General features: G+C 50.6%; 2 protein-coding genes across 4 annotated transcripts; one reads left to right on the forward strand and one right to left on the reverse strand.

Moving 5' to 3' along the window:
* On the forward strand, positions 1–8441 carry VCF1 (VCP nuclear cofactor family member 1). Of its 2 annotated transcripts, none has more exons than XM_075279353.1 (4): positions 1–146; positions 1376–1527; positions 4107–4200; positions 6311–8441. In XM_075279353.1, exons 2-4 carry the CDS (start codon positions 1511–1513, stop codon positions 6530–6532), a joined length of 333 nt encoding a protein of 110 aa, XP_075135454.1. In that variant the 5' UTR covers positions 1–146; positions 1376–1510; the 3' UTR covers positions 6533–8441. The 2 variants fall into 2 exon arrangements, with proteins under 2 accessions (XP_075135454.1, XP_075135455.1); XM_075279354.1 differs by having other exon boundaries at positions 10–79.
* Positions 8442–21902, reverse strand: COG1 (component of oligomeric golgi complex 1). Of its 2 annotated transcripts, XM_075279351.1 has the most exons (15): positions 21577–21902; positions 21123–21355; positions 20760–20941; positions 19892–20062; positions 19652–19808; positions 18871–19081; positions 17209–17988; positions 14497–14643; positions 14186–14347; positions 13915–14039; positions 13722–13830; positions 13485–13594; positions 13066–13141; positions 12470–12530; positions 8574–8663 (listed from the first exon to the last, which is right to left on the reverse strand). In XM_075279351.1, exons 1-14 carry the CDS (start codon positions 21877–21879, stop codon positions 12504–12506), a joined length of 2793 nt encoding a protein of 930 aa, XP_075135452.1. In that variant the 5' UTR covers positions 21880–21902; the 3' UTR covers positions 8574–8663; positions 12470–12503. The 2 variants fall into 2 exon arrangements, with proteins under 2 accessions (XP_075135451.1, XP_075135452.1); XM_075279350.1 differs by lacking the exon at positions 12470–12530 and having other exon boundaries at positions 8442–8663.
* Positions 21903–23239: the final 1337 nt, after the last annotated feature.

The following is a 23239-nucleotide window of genomic DNA, read 5'->3' on the forward strand; positions in this document are numbered from 1 at the left end:
AGGGCCTGTATCCGGCTGCAGCTACGGTTTGGAGCATGGAGCCCGGCGGGGAATAAGAGCCTCAGCTAACGTATGAGGAGTATGAACCGGGTGGGGAGAAGCCGGGGCAACAGCCTCGGGGAGACAGAGCCAGAGAGAGGCCGGAGGTGAGGCTCAGGGCCCGGGAGGGCAGAGGGGCTGCGGCTGAGGGGGGCTGGGAGGACGGGGCTACCTTTTGTATCGGCTTCTATACGCAGCATTGCGGCTGTTGTGGGACTACAAGTCCCAGGATGGCTTATTGTTACCCATAGGGACGCCTTGTATCCTGTCCAGTCATCTCCGGGCCGTCTGAGGTACATGGGGGCTGCTAAAGGGTTAAGTGAGTTTTTAAAGGGTTAATTTATTTTGGGCCGCGGGATGTCAGCTTTGTCTAGTCTTGGTTTGGGGGGCGTCCCTGATAAAAAGGGGGAGTAATGGCAACCTGCACCCGAGCAATGTCTGCAGGTCCTAAACTTTATATGGGGTGCAACCATCACAGGCGGGCCCTGGAGTCTGAGGGGGCCCCTGACGAATAATAGATGGCGGGGGGCCGCACTACAGAGCTTCAAGGTACACGGCCGCCCCTGGTGTCCTAGAAGAACCCTAACTAAACGTAACGTTACCCTGCCAATGGCCGCCTCTGATTCCAAGAAGGGGGCGCAAGCTAAGATGAATGCCGATACGGCGCGCACGTCCAAAAATAGAAAAATAATTAACTCTTTGATACACAGACAAAAACTTACAACATATCCAAAGCTTTATCGCTAGAAAAGGTAACAAACCTTATGGGACCCACAAACATACGGGGTACAGCCTAATCCTATGTAATAAGGTATATGGTCCGAGTATAAGAGCAGGGCCCCGAGGGGTGCAAATGTGAAGGTCTTACAGTCACTGCGAGATTTCCAAAACCGTTGCGTTTTTGGTAGTCGCAGCATGTCACCCTGAACAGGTGTCATGGCTGCCAGAAGCCGTAGACTAGGTATACGTCCGGAAGCGGCTCTGCTCCTATTCAAGTGACTAGCGGTGGCGTCTTGACCAGCAGCCCCATGCCCACAGTATATGGACCGGGCGTTGTATATAGTGTACAGAGCTCGGTGCACTGTTATGGGGGATCTCTAGCCCCGCTCTCATTGACTTGAGTTGCTTATGGCCGTATACCTAGTATATAGTATATAACGCTGACATATCCCGCTCCACAAGCAGGATTCTGACCTGGTCGGTTGCGGTTTCCCCCCACTATAAAACCATATGGTTATGGTAATGGGTGCCTCCATATTAGGGTGCGCACGTGTATCTGCCGTTCCCTTATGACTGAGGTTATAGTGATGTATTATATACGGTTTTGTCTTTCTAGCCTGGACTAAGCAGCAGAGACGCCATACTGGACACCAGCCCACACACCCCGTCCCCTTCACTTATTTCCGGTGGGAACCAATCCCGCCCCGTTGTCAGAACCAGGATCCCGGTACAGCCGGAGGCCAAAGGCCAGATGTTGCCCGATAGCAGGTCAGAAATCTCATCTGAATTTGTAAATTGTACGTTATTTTTGGTCATGGGTCCACAGGCTATGCTGTGCTGGATCCCGCCATATTGTCCGGAACTGCAGTACGTGGAGAGGTGACAATGAATTTGATGTCTCAGAAGGTGAGACAAACACAGGGAGAACATACAAACTCCTTGCTGATGTTGTTCCTGGCGGGATCCAAACCCAGGACTCCAGCTGCAGTGCTAACCACTGAGCCACCGTGTTGCCCCTTGGAGTTCCCCTTTAGCCTCCGCCGTCTATTATAAGCCTCCTCTGATATCTGCGTACAGCGTGATGACTTGACGTTTCACTTTCTTCTTTGGAAACTGCCGAGTCATGACTTGTGCCCTGCACCGGAGCTAATTCTGCAGTACAGAGGTCACTGCTGTCAGACGGACTACAGATCCCAGCAGGCCGTGAGTCACGCGCTTTCAGAGCTTGTTGGGGCATGCAGCTTCACATAACTAGATGGGCTATAAGTTGTAGGAAGAAATTGCAGAGCTAGTGACACCGATTGAACAGGGCGCCCCCTTTGATCACGGCAGCGATCAATGGGTTAAAGAGCATTCCCTGGACTCAGCATGACTGGTGCGGCCATTGTGACCCCTTTAGAGAAATGGCTGCCGCCCCTCTCCCACCTAGTGTGTCCTGGGTCCCATCCCTGTCATAGCTTCTCCTCCCCCGACACAAATGCTGCCCCTCTCCCACCCCATTCAGGAGCCAGGACATACAAGTGGTGAAAGATGGGGGTGGGTGGTGCAAAAAACAGATGCATCAGGCCGGGTTCTCATCTGCGCCCCAGCCTCCATTTTGCAGGTTTCGGTTTCCTGCCCGAAACTGGACAGGAGACGGAAACCTGCAGTCCAGCCGTGAGCGCCTGTGAGCGTTTTGTGCTCTCCGCGGCGAAACCGGTTTTTATTTTTTTTAACCGGACACAATGTCGGACATGCAGGACTTTGTGTCTGGTTTCGCTGCGGAGAGCACAGAACGCTCCCCGGCGCTCATGGTTGGACTCTGTCGGGTTTCTGTCTTCGGTTTCGCCGTTTGCAGAAAACGGAAACCCGACAGACTGAGATCGGGCGCAGATGTGAACGAGCCGTCGGTTAACGGATCCGTTTTATTTTTTTGATGTGTGAATTGACATCAGTTTTTTTTAATTAAAATAATGGATCCGCTAAACTGAGGGCAGGTTCACCCCCGCGCCCAATCTCCGCTTTGTGGGTTTCCGTCTTCTGCTGATAGGAGACGGAAACCCGGCAGTCAGTTTTGTGATCTCCGCGGCAAAACCGTTTTTTTTTTTTACTGGACACAAAGTCCTGCATGTCCGCGGTTTTGCCGCGGAGACCACAAAACGCTCACTTGCGGACACTTTGCAAACCCATTCAAGTAAATGAGTTTGAATACTGACCGCCGGGTTTCCGCCTCCTGTCCAGTTTCTCTCAGCAGAAGACGGAAACCCGAAAGCGGAGACCGGGCGCACCCTAAGCTGTATCATTGCTCTCAATGACTGTTACATGCGGGGGTGGGGTCCACATGAAACGGGCGGAGATGTTTGCTGGCTTGTGGTCAGGTCAGGAATCCATCTGCCAGGCAAAGGCGCTGCCAACTGTACTGGGGGAGGGACTGGGGAAACAAAATGTTGTCACGGGTCTGCATTATTATCCGAGACCTGGCAGGGTTGGAGGTTGCACCTCTCGCCCCCCCCCCCTTGTTCCCACCTTTACAACCAATTTTTGCAACAAAACTAGTTATATGTAAAAGAAATCTACAGTTTTTGCTTCTCTGCAAACACCAGACTACCAACTGCCTAGTCTGACCTTGTAATCTTGTTACTTTACTGGTCCTGTACTAGGTAATGCATGGAGCTGGAGGCAGATGGCGCCACACACTGTATAGTGGTCAGGCGCTGTTACTGCAGCTAATCTTACATTGACTTGCACTGTATAGTAAAGGGATCGCACATATCCCTGTACGGCTGAACATCCCCTTTAAGTCTGTCCCTTGACTTAGACCTGTTCTTGTGTTGCAGCTCTTCCACCCTTCTGATACAAGAAAGCGATTGCGTGCGCTTAGCCAGCCCTACCCTCACCCATGACAAGGTGCCCTTGTATCCGTATACATTCTGCTTACATGCACTTTATATGGGGGGGGGGGGGGGGTGTGTATCGGTGCAGTTAATGGCGGTGTTTACGAGCAGGTGGTTTGCAAATCTGATAATCCCATGAGAAAATCAGTGTTTTTCCATTTGCAGCCGACGCCGTGCGGCGACAAGGACATGGACGACATCTGCAAAGTGCTAATATGCAGCTTCCTAATGTGTGTGTCGTATACCGCTGGTATGATGTGCAGGAATCCTATCCTAAGTACCGGCCGTATGATCCCGTGACTGCCATAAAGGCTTAGGGGGCGCCAAACACAAAGCCTGAGGCTGCACTACTGAGGTCACACGCCGCGTTGTCCTGTGTGGCTCTGACTCTCCCGTACCGACATCCTATAGCTAATGATTATAGATGGCAGACCTGTCGTTTCCTCCTGTAAACCTGTAATTCTGCATTTGTAGGAAGAGGCGGCGAAATAATGAAGTCTCCCAGCTCCCGCAGTCCAAACGGAGCAACAGGAGCCCCACGTTCCAGGACTGGGAGGCCGAGGCAGAGGTAAGTGTACGGCCCAGGGCGCGCATTCAGCTCTGCTGCGTCACACAAGGAGTCTTCTGTGTGCCCGTAAATATGGCGACGGAAGACGCCAACGATTAACCTCACAGTGCCCATGAATAGACCTGACGTAGTCAATTAATGGTAGCGTTCCTTTAAGAATAGGGATTTTTTTTTTTTTTAATTATTTATTATTACTATTTATTATTTTTTTAATTTATTTATTTTATTTGTGGCCGTTCAGATGGATTTTCTTGGCCATTATATTCCCCGTATTTGCGATTATTTGTGATTATTGGGCTTTCCCCTTATAATGGGTGAAGTGTCCCTTAAAGGTGTTTTCCAGGACTTTTTTTCATCCTTGGGATATGTCATCCATTAAAGGGATTCTACCATTAAACTACTTTTTTTTTTTTTTCTAATGAACACGTCAGAATAGCCTTAAGAAAGGCTATTCGTCTCCTACCTTTAGACGTGGTCTCCGCCGCGCCGTTCCATAGAAATACCGGACCGGTATGCAAATGAGCTCTCCGCAGCAATGAGGGCGGGCCCCAGCGCTGAAAGGCCGATGAGCGCATCCCCATTGCTGCCCGAGAGCTCTTTCCTGCGCCGCCTCCTTCTTCTGCAGCAACTCCGCCTCTTCTGGCTTCTCTTGCTCTTGTAGTTCGATACAGGAGCATAGAGAGGCCACCCCAAAATGGCCGCCGGCCGGCTCCTGTATTGAACTGCAAGAGCGGCTACCCCAAAATGGCCGCCAGCCGGCTCCTGTATTGAACTGCAAGAACGGCTACCCAAAAATGGCCACCGGCAGCCATTTTGGGGTGGCCTCTCTATGCTCCTGTATCGAACTACAAGAGCAAGAGAAGCCAGAAGAGGCGGAGTTTCTGCAGAAGGAGGCGGCGCAGGAAAGGGCTCTCGGGCAGCAATGGGGATGCGCTCATCGGCCTTTCAGCGCTGGGGCCCGCCCTCATTGCTGCGGAGAGCTCATTTGCATACCGGTCCGGTATTTCTATGGAATGCCGCGGCAGAGACCACGTCTAAAGGTAGGAGACGAATAGCCTTTCTTAAGGCTATTCCAACGTGGTAATTAGAAAAAAAAAAGTAGTTTAATGGTAGAATCCCTTTAAAGATATGTGCAAGTCCGACACCTAGGACCCTGGTGGATCAGCTGACTAAGGCGACAGTGGCGCTTCCTCAACATTGCGTTCACTTCACTGGTCATATGACGTCACATTCAATAGTTGCCTGGCCTGATCACAGCTCAGTCCCATTCAAGTGAATGGGATTGTGCTGCAGTACCAAGCACAACCACTATAAGATGTATGGTGCTGTGCTTGGGAAGTATTGAAGAGGCTGCAGCGCTCGCCTGAATCCAAACAGCTGATCGGCTGGGGGTCTTGGTGTAGGACCCTGCACATCTTTATCACGTAGGAATAGCCGTAAGAAAGTCTATTCTTCTCCTACATTTAGATGTCTTCTCTGCGTTGACGTTCGGTAGAAATCCAGGTTTTCCTCTGTACGCAAATGAGTTCTCTCACAGCACTGGGGGCGGTCCCCAGCATTCAAACAGCACTGGAGGCGTCACCAATGCTGCAAGAGATCTCTCCAGCGACGCCTCCATCTTATTCTGGAACGGCCTCTCCCTGCGTCGTCTTCCGTCCTGGGTTTCAATCTTCTAGGCCTCGGACCTTGCGCATGCCTGGGCCACAAGAAAATGGCCGCTTAAACTGTAAGCTGGTGTAAGCGGCCATTTTCTTGTGGCCTGGGCAAGGCGCAGTCAGCTCTGCCCAAGGCCTAGAAAATTGAAAACCCAGGACGGAAGAAGATGGAGGCGGCGCTGGAGAGATCTCTCGCAGCATTGAGGACGCCCCCTTCAGTGGAGGAGAGAGAAGTGCAGACACAACCCATGGACAGGAGGGGCGCTGTTTCCAGAAGCAGCCATGTTTATCCTGTTATGTACAAGAGAGTGGGATGTGGGTGGTTGTGTCACAATGTGTGGACATGAGCTCCATTCGTATGGGGGTAACAAGGGGCCCTTATTTTTGGGACTGGTGGGGGGGCCCCTGCAATCCAACCTCCACTGATCTCAACCCCGTTTTGTCTTCCTCTTCAGTCTTCAGGGAGCGACAGCAGTAACAGCATCTTCAGCTTGGATCGAAGCAGCGGTTCCGAGAATCCACAGACCGTGGCCGGATCGGGCCCCGCCACGCCGCAGGCCGTCTCCGTCCCAGAGCAGTCGGCGCTAAATCAGGGACCCTATGTTCACATCAACCAGATCTTAAAAGAAGCGCACTTCTCAAGTCTACAGCAGCGAGGCTGCCCCTCCTCCTCCTGACCTGCCCGCCATGGAGCCCACTCCTCAAACAGACTGTGAGTCTTATGCCAATATTACAGCCCTCAGGTCGTCTCCGAAACACCCGCACGACCTGTCGCCTGGCAGCTTTTATTCAGTCATTTGCAACCATTGTTACAATGATCACGCACTCAGTTCTGCACAAAGACGACATCTCTGTTGTGTTTCTTTGGACAGGGGAACCCTCCGTGCTCTGAGATGCCATCTTGCCGTGTGCATTTAGTTGTTGTGTAAATTTAATTTTGTATATTTTATTTTTTTCCCTGGTTTTTGAGAGGTGACCTTAACTAGCACTTTTAGGGGGGGAGGGGTCTGTATATACAATAGCTTGGTTTCACCTCCATTTTTCGGATCACAAAAGCAATGGAACAAAGGGCTTTTTGTCTTGGACCAGAGCTTCCATTACCCCCCGCTTCTCGTACCGCCTTGCTTGGCCGTAACGGTCACCCTGCGAACCCCTCTGCCCATCATGGAGCCCGCGATGACGACCTGAACATTGCACCAATCTGGTACCTGACGTTATAGGGCGGGGATCAGTAACCTTCAGCGTTCCGGCTGTTGTGTAACTACAACTCCCAGCATGCACACTGCTCACCCATGAAGCATGCTGGGAGTTTCGCTTTCACAACACCTGAAGGTTGCTGGGCCCGGGGTATCCCCTATGGGTGCATTCGCACGTCAGATTTGGCACCGATTCCATCCCAAATTTCCATCCATTCCTGGTGCCCCCTGTTATATGCAATGGAGAAGTTCTGCGCTTTGCTGCTATTTATTTTTTGCAAAGCGACTGAACAGCATTGGGGCTGAGCCTTGTGCGGATCCGCTGATTGGATTTGCAGCGTGCGCTGATCTGGCGTATGTCCTGCGAGGTCACCGCGCTCGCTAGTAGTTGTAGTAGCCGCCATAGTCGTTAGATTACCATAGGCCACCCTACAAGCTTTCTAGACTAGCCACTTTGTCCAGAGCTGGAGCAAACGTGCACAAAGGCAGCAGATTCCCTGCCGAGCCCTGGGCACCGTTGCGTCCAGTGCATAGACCTACGCAACGCTCCTATGACCTTTCATCCAGCCCTATAGTGTGATGGCACCGCTTGCTAAGGGTCTGATCGCGGAGGGGGTGACCATTGGGACCCCCAGCGACCGGACACTTATCCCCCGCGCACAGGTTGGGGTTTGGACGAGCGCTTTCCTAAACTGGCCATGGCTTCTTCCCCTCATCGTCCACAGCGCACTCCTCTTCTCTGGTGCTACATTGGTACAAAGCCATCTGACGCCTCCATTTATACCGAATACGACTTTGTTTCAGCAGAAGCAAAATGTTAAAAATTGTGTTTTTTTTGGGGGGGGAAAGGATTGTGTGAGATGAACTTGTTGTATTGGATTGCTTCTACCCCAAAGGTTCATGGGGACCTGCAGTGTATTACAGTGGTGTATGTATAGTGATGGGGAGCAGAGGGGACTGGAAATGGGGGAACAAAACCCACCAGAATACTTCACCAATAACACAGCGTTTCCCATCAGTCACTTTCCAAATGACTCCACTGTGCAGTAATATTTGCAAGCACCTTCAGGCAACTTTGTGCAGAAGAGGTGCTTTGTACCCCCCAATAACGACCCCTCATCTCTGCTCCCCATTCCTTCCTTTGATGCAGCATGGCTTGCCTGTCCTGTATACAAGGGCCTAGAGATTGCACCAGGTAAGACAAAGCCATTTTTTTAGTAAAGTTTGCAGGAGGGTGGACACGTCAAGCAAGACAAAGTGACTCGGAAACAGACAAAGGCTGGTGGTCCGGTCTCCAGGATGGCTTACGTTTCGGTGTCCAAGGACCTTTTGTATCTGATACCTGAATTATGAGGTGGAAACAAAGGCAATGCAAACTGGGATTGATGCACAATAAAGTTTAATTTAATTTGCTCAAAATTACAGTTTGTTACAATGTGTCAGTTTTTTTTAAAAAAGTTGGGTCTGCTCGGGATCACTTGGTCATGCTGGAGAGCCAGCCCAGTTTGAAGAGGGACGGGGCCTGGACGTCTTCTTCTTGTGTCGCGAGTTGTCGGAATAAGGAGCCCGGCCGGAACGTGTCTTCTTCGGGTGGGGGGATGGCCGTGGGCACCTGCACAGATCAGATGGTGTTAGTGGCACGTGGCCACCAATCAGATTGCTGCTCTTAGTTTTAAAAGAGGTGCTGGAATCTGATTGGTTGTTACAGGCTCCCAATGATACAACCACACACGGCAAACTCTCATGCAAACGCAAGAAAACGGGGCCTTGGCCTAAAGGTCTAAGGAAAGGTATCGGCCATCTTTGACGCTCCAGCTGCTGTGAAACTACAACTCCCAGCATGCTGCATTCACTTCCATGGAAGTTCTAAGAACAACAGAGCAAGTATGCATGCTGGGAGTTGTAGTTTGACTACAGCTGGCGTGACTAATGTTTCTGACCCCTGGTCTGGAGGTAGAAAAACATGGCTAAGAACAGTGCCACACCTAGTAACAGGTTGTCTGGGGTAGTACAGTGCTAACGTGACTCAGGTGTTACTAGTTCTACAAGAAATCCGCCATGTTTTTGTAACTACAAAGAGAATCTAAAGGAACATGCCCTTATGCTGCTGGGATTCAGGGCTCCCAAAATCTGGTGACTCTCTAGTCCCATCTACCGGTTTGCATAACTTTAGATTTGCTAGAGAAAAGTTTTGGCACGCCAACAGGAGACAGGACTGGGGAACCGAGCCGGGTGACAACCTAGTTATCTGCAATAATTCTGTATTAAACTCCAGAGCTGCACTCACAATTCTGCTGGTGGCGTTCTGGAGTATAATACAGGATAAGTAATGTAATGTATGTACACAGTGACTGTACCAGCAGAATAGTGAGCGCAGCTCTGAAGTATAATACAGGATAAGTAATGTATGTACACAGTGACTGCACCAGCAGAATAGTGAGCGCAGCTCTGAAGTATAATACAGGATAAGTAATGTATGTACACAGTGACTGTACCAGCAGAATAGTGAGCGCAGCTCTGTAGTATAATACAGGATAAGTAATGTATGTACACAGTGACTGCACCAGCAGAATAATGAGCGCAGCTCTGGAGTATAATACAGGATAAGTAATGTAATGTATGTACACAGTGACTGCACCAGCAGAATAGTGAGCGCAGCTCTGGAGTATAATACAGGATAAGTAATGTAATGTATGTACACAGTGACTGTACCAGCAGAATAGTGAGCGCAGCTCTGGAGTATAATACAGGATAAGTAATGTAATGTATGTACACAGTGACTGCACCAGCAGAATAGTGAGCGCAGCTCTGGAGTATAATACAGGATAAGTAATGTAATGTATGTACACAGTGACTGTACCAGCAGAATAGTGAGCGCAGCTCTGGAGTATAATACAGGATAAGTAATGTATGTACACAGTGACTGCACCAGCAGAATAGTGAGCGCAGCTCTGGAGTATAATACAGGATAAGTAATGTAATGTATGTACACAGTGACTGTACCAGCAGAATAGTGAGCGCAGCTCTGGAGTATAATACAGGATAAGTAATGTATGTACACAGTGACTGCACCAGCAGAATAGTGAGCGCAGCTCTGGAGTATAATACAGGATAAGTAATGTAATGTATGTACACAGTGACTGTACCAGCAGAATAGTGAGCGCAGCTCTGGAGTATAATACAGGATAAGTAATGTAATGTATGTACACAGTGACTGCACCAGCAGAATAGTGAGCGCAGCTCTGGAGTACAATACAGGATAAGTAATGTAATGTATGTACACAGTGACTGCTCCAGCAGAATAGTGAGCGCAGCTCTGGAGTATAATACAGGATAAGTAATGTATGTACACAGTGACTGCACCAGCAGAATAGTGAGCGCAGCTCTGGAGTATAATACAGGATAAGTAATGTAATGTATGTACACAGTGACTGTACCGGCAGAATAGTGAGCGCAGTTCTGGAGTATAATACAGGATAAGTAATGTAATGTATGTACACAGTGACTGCACCAGCAGAATAGTGAGCGCAGCTCTGGAGTATAATACAGGATAAGTAATGTAATGTATGTACACAGTGACTGCACCAGCAGAATAGTGAGCGCAGCTCTGGAGTATAATACAGGATAAGCAATGTAATGTATGTACACAGTGACTGCACCAGCAGAATAGTGAGCGCAGCTCTGGAGTATAATACAGGAAAAGTAATGTAATGTATGTACACACTGACTGTACCAGCAGAATAGTGAGCGCAGCTCTGGAGTATAATACAGGATAAGTAATGTAATGAATGTACACAGTGACTGCACCAGCAGAATAGTGAGCGCAGCTCTGGAGTATAATACAGGATAAGTAATGTAATGTATGTACACAGTGACTGCACAGCAGAATAGTGAGCGCAGCTCTGGAGTATAATACAGGATAAGTAATGTAATGTATGTACACAGTGACTGTACCAGCAGAATAGTGAGCGCAGCTCTGGAGTATAATACAGGAAATGTAATGTATGTACACAGTGACTGTACCAGCAGAATAGTGAGCGCAGCTCTGGAGTATAATACAGGATAAGTAATGTAATGTATGTACACAGTGACTGTACCAGCAGAATAGTGAGCGCAGCTCTGGAGTATAATACAGGATAAGTAATGTATGTACACAGTGACTGCACCAGCAGAATAGTGAGTGCAGCTCTGGAGTATAATACAGGATAAGTAATGTATGTACACAGTGACTGCACCAGCAGAATAGTGAGTGCAGCTCTGGAGTATAATACAGGATAAGCAATGTAATGTATGTACACAGTGACTGCACCAGCAGAATAGTGAGCGCAGCTCTGGAGTATAATACAGGATAAGTAATGTAATGTAATGTACACAGTGACTGTACCAGCAGAATAGTGAGCGCAGCTCTGGAGTATAATACAGGATAAGTAATGTAATGTATGTACACAGTGACTGCACCAGCAGAATAGTGAGCGCAGCTCTGGAGTATAATACAGGATAAGTAATGTAATGTATGTACACAGTGACTGCACCAGCAGAATAGTGAGCGCAGCTCTGGAGTATAATACAGGATAAGTAATGTAATGAATGTACACAGTGACTGTACCAGCAGAATAGTGAGTGCAGCTCTGGAGTATAATACAGGATAAGTAATGTAATGTATGTACACAGTGACTGTACCAGCAGAATAGTGAGCGCAGCTCTGGAGTATAATACAGGATAAGCAATGTAATGTATGTACACAGTGACTGTACCAGCAGAATAGTGAGCGCAGCTCTGGAGTATAATACAGGATAAGTAATGTAATGTATGTACACAGTGACTGTACCAGCAGACTAGTGAGCGCAGCTCTGGAGTATAATACAGGATAAGTAATGTAATGTATGTACACAGTGACTGCACCAGCAGAATAGTGAGCGCAGCTCTGGAGTATAATACAGGATATGTAATGTAATGTATGTACACTGACTGCACCAGCAGAATAGTGAGCGCAGCTCTGGAGTATAATACAGGATAAGTAATGTAATGAATGTACACAGTGACTGTACCAGCAGAATAGTGAGCACAGCTCTGGAGTATAATACAGGATAAGCAATGTAATGTATGTACACAGTGACTGTACCAGCAGAATAGTGAGTGCAGCTCTGGAGTATAATACAGGATAAGTAATATTCACAATGACATTTTCTATTAGAAATGATCCGGCTGCTGGTAATAATCGGAGGGCACATGGCCGGCAGGAGAACCATCTTGTTATTGGCAGTAGTGTACGCATTATTCAGTGCCCCTCCCCCGCTCCTTATTGTATACAGAGACTTATTTTGACATTGTGTTAAAGCTGCCAAAGTAAACAACGAGCATTCACACAAACAGGATTCACGGCAAGCCACGTCAAAAGCAAACCGTTGAGGATCTTACACATTGCAGATCCCCGAGTGCGCGGCGCCTGTCTCTAGAGCAGGAGATGGCTCGCTAACAGCTAGAAGTCAATTTATGGGAATTAGAAACGCAGCAGTGACATAAAACCTGCAATAAGTAACGGATTATTACTGCTTAATGGCTGTGGGGGAGACGGCTGCCTGATGCCGCAATGCACGTTGTATACAGATTACCCGGCCGTGCGGCGTACAGCTGATATACCTTAGACTGGTCTCCATCCTGTAACAACACTAGAAGTCTCAGCATGCCCTGGCAGAGGACGAGCCGTCATTGGAGACGTCAAAGGAAAAGATGGGGACGGGGTTTGGGCATGAGACGCCGACCAATCCAATACGGATGACCTACCCACTGCAATACCAGCATGGCCTCTAGACAAGGGTGGCGCTGTTGAGTGGATGGAAATTTGCATCTAATCTCATTACAGTCACACACATGACTGCAGTTTTGGTCCGTGTGCTTTCCCTTATTATGGAGCTAGGTGGGGGCTGCAGAATTCGGAGGTGGGGGGAGAACATTGGGGGAAGGAATAGGTCACCTGACTGTCCTGAATGCCTCTGCATTGTCACCGCACTCACCTGCGTCTTCACGTCCTCCACAGTCCTGCTCATCGATTTTCGGGAGCTAGACATACTGAGGGGAAGCAGCCCGAACCTAAAATAGATAAACATTGTAATATGGATTATGATGGCAGCTCGATCATAGAATCCGTGTCGTAGTCCCGGACCACCCCATCACATGACCCCCCTCCCCCAATCCCCTATCAGTGCACTCGCCACACGTCATGGGCGCCTTAGGGGATACGCTCAAACCCATAGAAACTTTTGGAATCCCTTTATGGTGAGTGGACAATCCCTTTAAGTAAAAGGGTCTGGCTATAGTTACTTGCATGGACCTGAATCTTCCCTGTGTCCTCGGAGTTTGGACCCCACGTCCCTCCGTCTTGGGGTATTCACCTACCTATGACTATGCCGACACCCCTCACCCCATAGGTTACCGTATCTGGCTGGAGGCCAATGGCAGGACGTTGTGCGTCTCCTGGACCCCCAATGTGGAACTTCTGCTGGTGAACTGGTTTTCGGCTCCTGTGAGTAACCCGAACAGGACCTGCACGGAGAGGAGACGGTCACGACTACGACTACAAATCCAACACGCCAGTATATTATATATCTAGGACCATCTGATAATCCACAATCGGATCCACTTGATCCCACCCGATAGATCGGGCCCTTACCGACGTCCTCTGCGCCAGTCGGTTCAGATTGACGTTCAAGTGCGGGGTGAAGACGTCCAGATCGAACGGATCGATGCAGCTCTCCAGCTGATCTGCCACCTGCTGAATCCTGCCGAAGAAAGACCGTGCCGATAAGGATCACCGATGTGGCGTAACGATCCTATGGCAACACTTCCTGTCAGCGGTAACGTACCTGGAGTCTGGCTTCGTTTTACCGCTTTTGGCATCTTCTGAGCGAGAGCTGAGGATCAGGCACAAGTAGCGGAGGTCAAAGAGCAGCTGCAGCGCCCGGGACTGTGTGATGGGATTTGCCGATTTCTGAAAAAAAGACAAAGCAAGTCCCCTAAGTGCCTGTGCTTATGGGGGGAACAGTGGCGGGGTGCAGAGGGGGCCCAATAACCCCCAAAAACATATCTGGCCATATTGCAAGAAAAAAATTAAATTTTGCCCATTGCAGACGATACCTTCCCCAAACCTTCCTGGCACAGCTTCTCATACACGCTGAGCACGTGGTCCAGGCAGCTCCCCAGTAACGTCTGCAGGGTCACTTTGGGAAGGGCGTGCCCTCCAACACGGTTCACCGCTTGGCATAAGTTGAACAGAAGGGACTGGACGTACCAGGAACACTGCGGACAGCAACGAATATACACAATGGTGAGCAGAGACGTCCATGACATGAAGCCCCAGGTCACTGAAGTCAGAGAGCCTGCACTGAACCCATCATATACCGCCCCTGTACCCGAGAGGAGAGGACGGTCTATAATGAAGCGCCCACCTGTCCAGGGAGTCGGATCTTGGACGTTACGCTGCTCCCTGCTTCTGTTTCCTCCTGAATTTCTATTTCATCCCACTGGGTGGCAGTAGCGAGCGCTGACCCGGCTGTATTCTGCAGCAAGGAATTGGTGAAGGAACGTACAAGATGCTGTGGAAGATGGAAGCAAAGAATAGGTTACCGAAAGAATGTACAGTATACCACAATAACTACCTGCTCATCATAGCGCCATCAGCAGCACAGGTCCTGAGTTACACCCTGTATTATACTCCAGAGCTGCGCTCACTATTCTGCTGGTGCAGTCACTGTGTACATACATACATACATTACTGATCCTGTATTATACCCCAGAGCTGCGCTCACTATTCTGCTGGTACAGTCACTGTGTACATACATTACATTACTTATCCTGTACCCCACTGTGCCAGCCGATCACTGTTAGTATGATATGTACCTGTATATTTTGTGTATTGTATGTAACCCCCAAATGTAAAGCACCATGGAATTAATGGCACTATATAAATAAATAATAATAATAATGATAATAATAATAGTATTATACTCCAGAGCTGCGCTCACTATTCTGCTGGTACAGTCACTGTGTACATACATTACATTACTTATCCTGTATTATACTCCAGAGCTGCGCTCACTATTCTGCTGGTACAGTCACTGTGTACATACATTACATTACCTATCCTGTATTATACTCCAGAGCTGCGCTCACTATTCTGCTGGTATAGTCACTGTGTACATACATTACATTACTTATCCTGTATTATACTCCAGAGCTGCGCTCACTATTCTGCTGGTGCAGTCACTGTGTACATACATGACATTACTTATCCTGTATTATACTCCAGAGCTGCACTCACTATTCTGCTGGTGCAGTCACTGTGTACATACATGACATTACTTATCCTGTATTATACTCCAGAGCTGCGCTCACTATTCTGCTGGTATAGTCACTGTGTACATACATTACATTACTTATCCTGTATTATACTCCAGAGCTGCACTCACTATTCTGCTGGTGCAGTCACTGTGTACATACATTACATTACTTATCCTGTATTATACTCCAGAGCTGCGCTCACTATTCTGCTGGTATAGTCACTGTGTACATACATTACATTACTTATCCTGTATTATACTCCAGAGCTGCGCTCACTATTCTGCTGGTGCAGTCACTGTGTACATACATTACATTACTTATCCTTTATTATACTCCAGAGCTGCACTCACTATTCTGCTGGTATAGTCACTGTGTACATACATTACATTACTTATCCTGTATTATACTCCAGAGCTGCGCTCACTATTCTGCTGGTACAGTCACTGTGTACATACATTACATTACTTATTCTGTATTATACTCCAGAGCTGCACTCACTATTCTGCTGGTACAGTCACTGTGTACATACATTACATTACTTATCCTGTATTATACTCCAGAGCTGCACTCACTATTCTGCTGGTACAGTCACTGTGTACATACATTACATTACTTATCCTGTATTATACTCCAGAGCTGCACTCACTATTCTGCTGGTGCAGTCACTGTGTACATACATTACATTACTTATCCTGTATTATACCCCAGAGCTGCGCTCACTATTCTGCTGGTGCAGTCACTGTGTACATTACATTACATTACTTATCCTGTATTATACTCCAGAGCTGTACTCACTATTCTGCTGGTGCAGTCACTGTGTACATACATTACATTACTTATCCTGTATTATACCCCAGAGCTGCGCTCACTATTCTGCTGGTGCAGTCACTGTGTACATACATTACATTACTTATCCTGTATTATACTCCAGAGCTGCGCTCACTATTCTGCTGGTGCAGTCACTGTGTACATACATTACATTACTTATCCTGTATTATACTCCAGAGCTGCGCTCACTATTCTGCTGGTATAGTCACTGTGTACATACATTACATTACTTATCCTGTATTATACTCCAGAGCTGCGCTCACTATTCTGCTGGTGCAGTCACTGTGTACATACATTACATTACTTATCCTGTATTATACTCCAGAGCTGCGCTCACTATTCTGCTGGTACAGTCACTGTGTACATACATTACATTACTTATCCTGTATTATACTCCAGAGCTGCGCTCACTATTCTGCTGGTGCAGTCACTGTGTACATACATTACATTACTTATCCTGTATTATACTCCAGAGCTGCGCTCACTATTCTGCTGGTGCAGTCACTGTGTACATACATTACATTACTTATCCTGTATTATACTCCAGAGCTGCGCTCACTATTCTGCTGGTATAGTCACTGTGTACATACATTACATTACTTATCCTGTATTATACTCCAGAGCTGCGCTCACTATTCTGCTGGTACAGTCACTGTGTACATACATTACATTACTTATCCTGTATTATACTCCAGAGCTGCGCTCACTATTCTGCTGGTATAGTCACTGTGTACATACATTACATTACTTATCCTGTATTATACTCCAGAGCTGCACTCACTATTCTGCTGGTGCAGTCACTGTGTACATACATTACATTACTTATCCTGTATTATACTCCAGAGCTGCGCTCACTATTCTGCTAGTGTACACTGTGTGTATACATTACTTACCTTGTACCAGCACTGAAGCCTGCAGACCCCCTTCCCCTTTAAGCCCCTTCCCCTTTATTACACATCATGTTGTCCCCCCAGGACTGCAGTGACACTTACCTGCACCACGGTGGCGCTCCAGATGGTGTAGGCTTCTAAGGACTGTTGTACGAGTTTGTCTTTCAGTTCCTGCCACTTGCAGGTGACTTGTGTCTTGTCAGCTGTCCGCCCTTTCCCAGACTTTTTGGCAGTCTTAGTCTCCCGTACGGCTTGTTCGATGCCACAAGACTTTCCCAGGATGCACTGCTTCAGATGCGGGCAGAGTTGGCTCAGCGACTGGCACAGCCTTGCCAGGAATAGCACCTTACTTAGCGTGCACGTGTTCTGCTCGCCGAGTCCCGTGTCTGCGGCCATCTTGAGCTGCGCCCTGACCGAGTCCTGGATGTGCTGCATACACGTGAGGCAATGTTGGCACAGCATCTCCTGCACCGTACTGGCATCTCCGTACCGGTCAAACGCCGAGGCTTTGCCACCTGGTGTCAGGGCTTCGCTCTGCTGCTCGGTGCCGGACGCCTCTCTCGGCAGGTAAGAGAACAGATCCTCCAACTTGACCTTCAGTTTGGAGTCCAGGGCTTGGCAGAAGCTTTGGATACCTGGCGTGACCGCTTGGGCCTTCAGGGACAGGCCGCTCCTGCGCTGGGGGCCGCGGTTTGCCACACTGATCCAGGCGGCGTCGGGCGGGAGGTCACTTTGGCTTTCGGACCAGAGGAAGGAGCAGACGTTACTCTCGTGCTGGATATGCTTGTGGGTGTCCGGGTTCCTCTCGAGGTCCTGCAGGGAGGACAGGAGGAGCTGCACCGACTCGCTGGATATGGACGCCAGACCTTCTTTTATCAACGTCTGAGGACAGAAGTGTAAGAAGAAGAAGCAAGCTTAGTGTGTACGGTGCCCTATATACCAGTGGGTGCTGTATGGAGACGTGTGCTATGCTATACAGTGCTTACATGGCAGATCCAGCCTTAGTGCGTACATAAAACCGGACATTGGGTGCCATATGGGAGGTCTTCTCCGCGCCGCCGTTCCGTAGAAATCCCGGTTTTCGTCAGTATGCAAGTAAGTTCTCTCGCAGCACTGGGGGCGGGTCCCAGCACTCAAACAGCACTGGGGGCGTCCCCAATGCTGTGAGAGAACTCTCCAGTGCCGCCTCCATCTTCTTCAGGAACGGCCTCTCTCCGCGTCTTTATCCGGCTTCAAACTTCTAGGCTGCGGGCAGTCGACTGCGCATGCCTGCCAGCTACAAGAAAATGGCCGCTTACAATACTGTGTAAGCGGCCATTTTCTTGTGGCTAGCGGGCCTAGAAGCTTGAAGCCACTGACAGAAGAAGACACGAAGACAGGCCATTCCTGAAGAAGATGGAGGCGGTGCTGGAGAGTTCTTTTGCAGCATTGGGGATGCCCCTAGTGCTGTTTGAGCGCTGGGGCCCGCCCCCAGTGCTGTGAGAGAACTCATTTGCATACAGAAGAAAAACGGATTTCTATGGAACGGCGGCGCGTTGAAGACATCTAAAGGTAGGAGAAGAATAGACTTTCTTAAGGCTATTCCTACGTGTTAGGGACAAAACATTGCGTATTAATGATAGGATCCCTTTAATGGGTAGGAGCAGACTCCGTATATATGGCACCCTACATACAAGTGGACTTTAGGTGTTGTGTGGCTTCTATACTGGGACACGGGTGACAGGCCGCACCACACGCGAGAGGACACGCTGGGACGCCGCGTACCTGGAGCCGGTCTAAAAACAGCTGCTGCATCATGTCCTCCCAGAAGCGGATGGGGCGCTCCAGTAGTCGCTGACAAACCTTCTCCCAGTTCTGGCTCATGGAGTCGCTGGTCAGCAGTTCCCACACGGCGTCCCGGATACCCGCCAGGCCCTTCAGGGTCTTCACATAGATGAGCAGAGCAGAAATCCCAGACTTGATGTCCTCATTGCACCTGGAGGAAGAAGCAGGTCAGTGACCCTACAGGGCACCCGTCCTCACCCCGTGGGCAGTCTTAAAGGGATTTTCCAGCATTAAGCATGTGTCTCAGCTGTAAACCTCTGCTTGATGGAAAGAGTCTACGTTACATCCACAGACTGAACAAGGCTCTGTCTGGGATATCCTTAAAGGGGATTTATATTGATGAGCGGTCCTTAGGATACATCATCAATGTGTGATAGTCGGGGTCCGACGCCCCACGTACTGTAGAGGCTGTGCTTGGTACTGCAGCTGGCTCATTTAGCTGAATGGGACTGAGCTGCTTTTGTACCAAGTGACCAATGAATGTGATGTCATCAGTACAGGGAGGAGGCAGATGATCACACAGCCGATCCTCAGGGCTTTCGGGTGTCGGACCCCCTTGAATGACATATCCTAAGTCATCGGTATATACGTGAAGGCTATAGGCAGCCATACAAATGGGAACGTGCTCTAGCGCCACCTCTTGGAAGGAACAGTCTAAGCACAGTGGTTCCCCCCCCGTTCACGATTACTTTTTTGGACCCTACAGAATCCAGTATCTTACAGGTTAATCCACTGCTGCAGCGTCTCCCGCAGGTAATCCTGGTTTATGGGGTGCGCCAATGTCCGCAGGGCGGGCTGGAAATCCACGACGGACGGCGGCAGGTGCTTGAACCAGCTGACGGACTGCATCTCCTCCCGTAACACTCGAATGCCCTTCCCTGTAACAGAACAGAGCAAGGTTGGCGCCAGCGTCAGGTGAGCGATGCCAGCGACGACCCATCAGGTGGGCACCAGGTCCTACCTCCGGCCTGCTGGGTGGTGACCGTCTCCAACATGGAGAAGAGGAGGCCGCAGCTGAGAGCGGGGTGAGCGGGCACATCGTCCGGCTGGGTATAGAAGAGGGCGTGGGCCTGGTACAGGGTGTTTGCCAGCAGCTCCACCAGCGAGCACACCTGGGACTTTATACTGGAGCCTGGAAGACGAGAAGAAGATGATCCTATAATCTGCAGCACAGAGTATTTCAGGAGACTGCTGCTCTCCCGTGCCAAGTCTACGGGGGCTTAGGTCATGGAGGACCGGGCTACGGGGCAATAGCAAGGGGGAGGGGAGGGTAAAAGACTGGCAGTGGAAGGCGCACACCACCTATCCTCAATAACATGAGTGCTCTCCTGAAATACTCTGTGCTGCTGACTAACTCTGCGCCTTAAACTGTCAGCCGTCCCTAGTTGCACATGTCAAAACGATCCAACATATATAGTCCTAAACCCAAAACATGGACGGACAGGTCACTGCCTCCCATCAGATCAGCAGGGTCTGCCCCTGAAATACTCTGTGCTGCTGACGAATTCTGCTCCCTCCGCTGGACATCAGATGTCTACATCCCCTTTGCACATGACACTGTTCCTCTGACCGACCTATAGTCCTGTCTTCACTAATAGACTCCAGATCAGCGCGATCTGCTCCTGAAATACTCTGTGCTGCTGAAGGACCCTGTTCTGTTCTCAATCAAGTGTCTCTATCTCACTCCCCTGTCTGACAAAGGAGCCCTGTCCGCACTAAAATTCCCAAGGGCACTCAGGACACTGCCCTCCATCAGATCAGCACACTCTTCTCCTGAAACACTCTGTGCTGCTGGTCACTAAGCTGTGGGGTAAGGCCGGACTACTTACCATGATGCGGCTGGTTGAGTAGCTGCTGGATCCCGGCCTTTCTGGCAAGTAGGAAATCGGCCAGGGCTTGGCGGGGGGAGCTGTCCTCCAGGAGCATGATGGAGCAGAGCGCCTCCGCCACCGACTGGTCAGAGGCCGACGAACATCTCAGCAGGGACTTGCTCTCCTGCAGAATGGTGGAGCTGTGGGGGGGGATAGTCAGATTATACAGCAACGTCTAGAAATCAGCGCCACTTCTGTACACAGGCGGCGTACGGTATTACAGCTCAGTCACTTTTATGGAGCTGAGCTGTAATACCAACATGACCTACGGACAAGGGTGGCGCTGTTTTTGGAAGAAGTGAACGCGTTATGGATTCTTACCGGAATGTTCCAGCAGCGGCGACCTGGCGTATGAGGATGGGGAAGCGGGCGAGGACGGGGCTGTAGCGGGAGGTGGAGGAGTCGAGCTGCAGCAGGGAGTGCAGGTGGCAGCACAGCAGGTAGAGCTGGGTGGCGCGCAGGTACTGGCAGGACTCCATGGCGCTCCAGATCTTCTCGGGAATCTCCAGGAGCAGCTTAATCTGAGCAGCGGTGCTGTAAAACTTCTCCTGAGACTGGGGCAGAGAAGACGACATATCAGTGAATGGGAATAGTCAGGTTTACCTCCAGAGCGCCCTCACCAGGCTGCAGAGTGAACCAGGGGCCACCACCTGGGGTGTAACTACAAGTCATACTGCTATAATAGAAGTCACCACTAGAGGCATCACCCAGGCCCTGGTATCTCTGGGGGCCCCAGGAGGTAACAGAGCTAAGCCCCGCCCCCGCGCCTCCTCACCTGCGCAGTGCTGCCTCCGCGAGTCCCCGCTGCCGGGCCGGGCTTGGTCTTCAGGGCCCCGCAGTAGCGCTCCATGTCCCGCACAGAGTCCACCACCAGCCCCGCACTCTTCCTCATCTCCCCTATGGTGTCCGCCGCCTCGATCAGGTCCCGGTATCTCTCCCCGACCATCTGCCGCAGCTCTTCCTTCTTCTGCTCGATCTCCGCCCGCACCTTCCTCTCCAGCCCGCGGATCTCCTCGGCGCTGTGCACCTCAAACAGGGCGCTGGGGTCCCGCACCTCACTCAGCTTCACCGCCGCCATGATTAGTGCCACACAGCCAGGAAACCAGCTGTCACTGGAGACGGACTACACCTCCCGGCATGCCTGGCGAAGTCACTGAACGACTCACCCGGCGAGACAGGCCGCGGGGGCTGATGGGACTTGTAGTTTATCAGGAGATGAAAGGAGACGTCCGGGTTTTCCGTAAAGGCAGATGCTGTATCCTAGTGGGCAAAAGGACCTCTGGTGACGTCGTGACCACGTGATCGGACTCTGGTGTGGGCGGAGCTAATCAGGACAGTGCCGGGAATGCTGCAGGGAATGGAGACAGTATGTGTATGCAAGAGGGGGAAAGGGGGCTCAGGCTGGGTGTGAGTGAGATAAGGAGGTGCAGACTGGGTGTGAGCAGTATGGGGGGGTGCAGGCTGGGTGTGGGCAGGATAGGGGGGTGCAGGCTGGGTGTGGGCAGGATGGGGGGTTCAGGCAGGATGGGGGGCTCAGGCAGGATGGGGGGCTCAGGCTGGGTGTGAGCAGGATAGGGGGGTGCAGGCTGGGTGTGGGCAGGATGGGGGGTTCAGGCAGGATGGGGGGCTCAGGCAGGATGGGGGGCTCAGGCTGGGTGTGAGCAGGATAGGGGGGTGCAGGCTGGGTGTGGGCAGGATGGGGGGTTCAGGCAGGATGGGGGGCTCAGGCAGGATGGGGGGCTCAGGCTGGGTGTGGGCAGGATAGGGGGGTGCAGGCTGGGTGTGGGCAGGATGGGGGGTTCAGGCAGGATGGGGGGCTCAGGCAGGATGGGGGGCTCAGGCTGGGTGTGAGCAGGATAGGGGGGTGCAGGCTGGGTGTGAGCGAGATAAGGAGGTGCAGACTGGGTGTGAGCAGTATGGGGGGGTGCAGGCTGGGTGTGGACAGGATAGGGGGGTGCAGGCTGGGTGTGGGCAGGATAGGGGGGTGCAGGCTGGGTGTGGGCAGGATAGGGGGGTGCAGGCTGGGTGTGGGCAGGATAGGGGGGTGCAGGCTGGGTGTGGGCAGGATGGGGGGTTCAGGCTGGGTGTGAGCAGGATGGGGGGCTCAGGCTGGGTGTGAGCAGGATAGGGGGGTGCAGGCTGGGTGTGAGCGAGATAAGGAGGTGCAGACTGGGTGTGAGCAGTATGGGGGGGTTCAGGCTGGGTGTGGGAATGATAGGGGGTGCAGACTGGGTGTGAGCAAGAAGGTGACGTGGGAGTGCATGCTGTTGCTCACACACAGCCTTGTACACCCAAGTAACCATCTTGCTAGCTCACAACTTCCACCCCCATATCACCCTCTTGCACTCCTCATTCCCCCTTTTGCTCACAGATTGCCAGGGGCAAGTGATGGTACAGGCTAAGCGTGAGCAAGAGGGGGTGTGGGGGGTGTGGGGGGA

This window comes from Leptodactylus fuscus, chromosome 6 (assembly GCF_031893055.1).
Source record: "Leptodactylus fuscus isolate aLepFus1 chromosome 6, aLepFus1.hap2, whole genome shotgun sequence".
In the NCBI taxonomy this organism is placed as follows: domain Eukaryota; kingdom Metazoa; phylum Chordata; class Amphibia; order Anura; family Leptodactylidae; genus Leptodactylus; species Leptodactylus fuscus.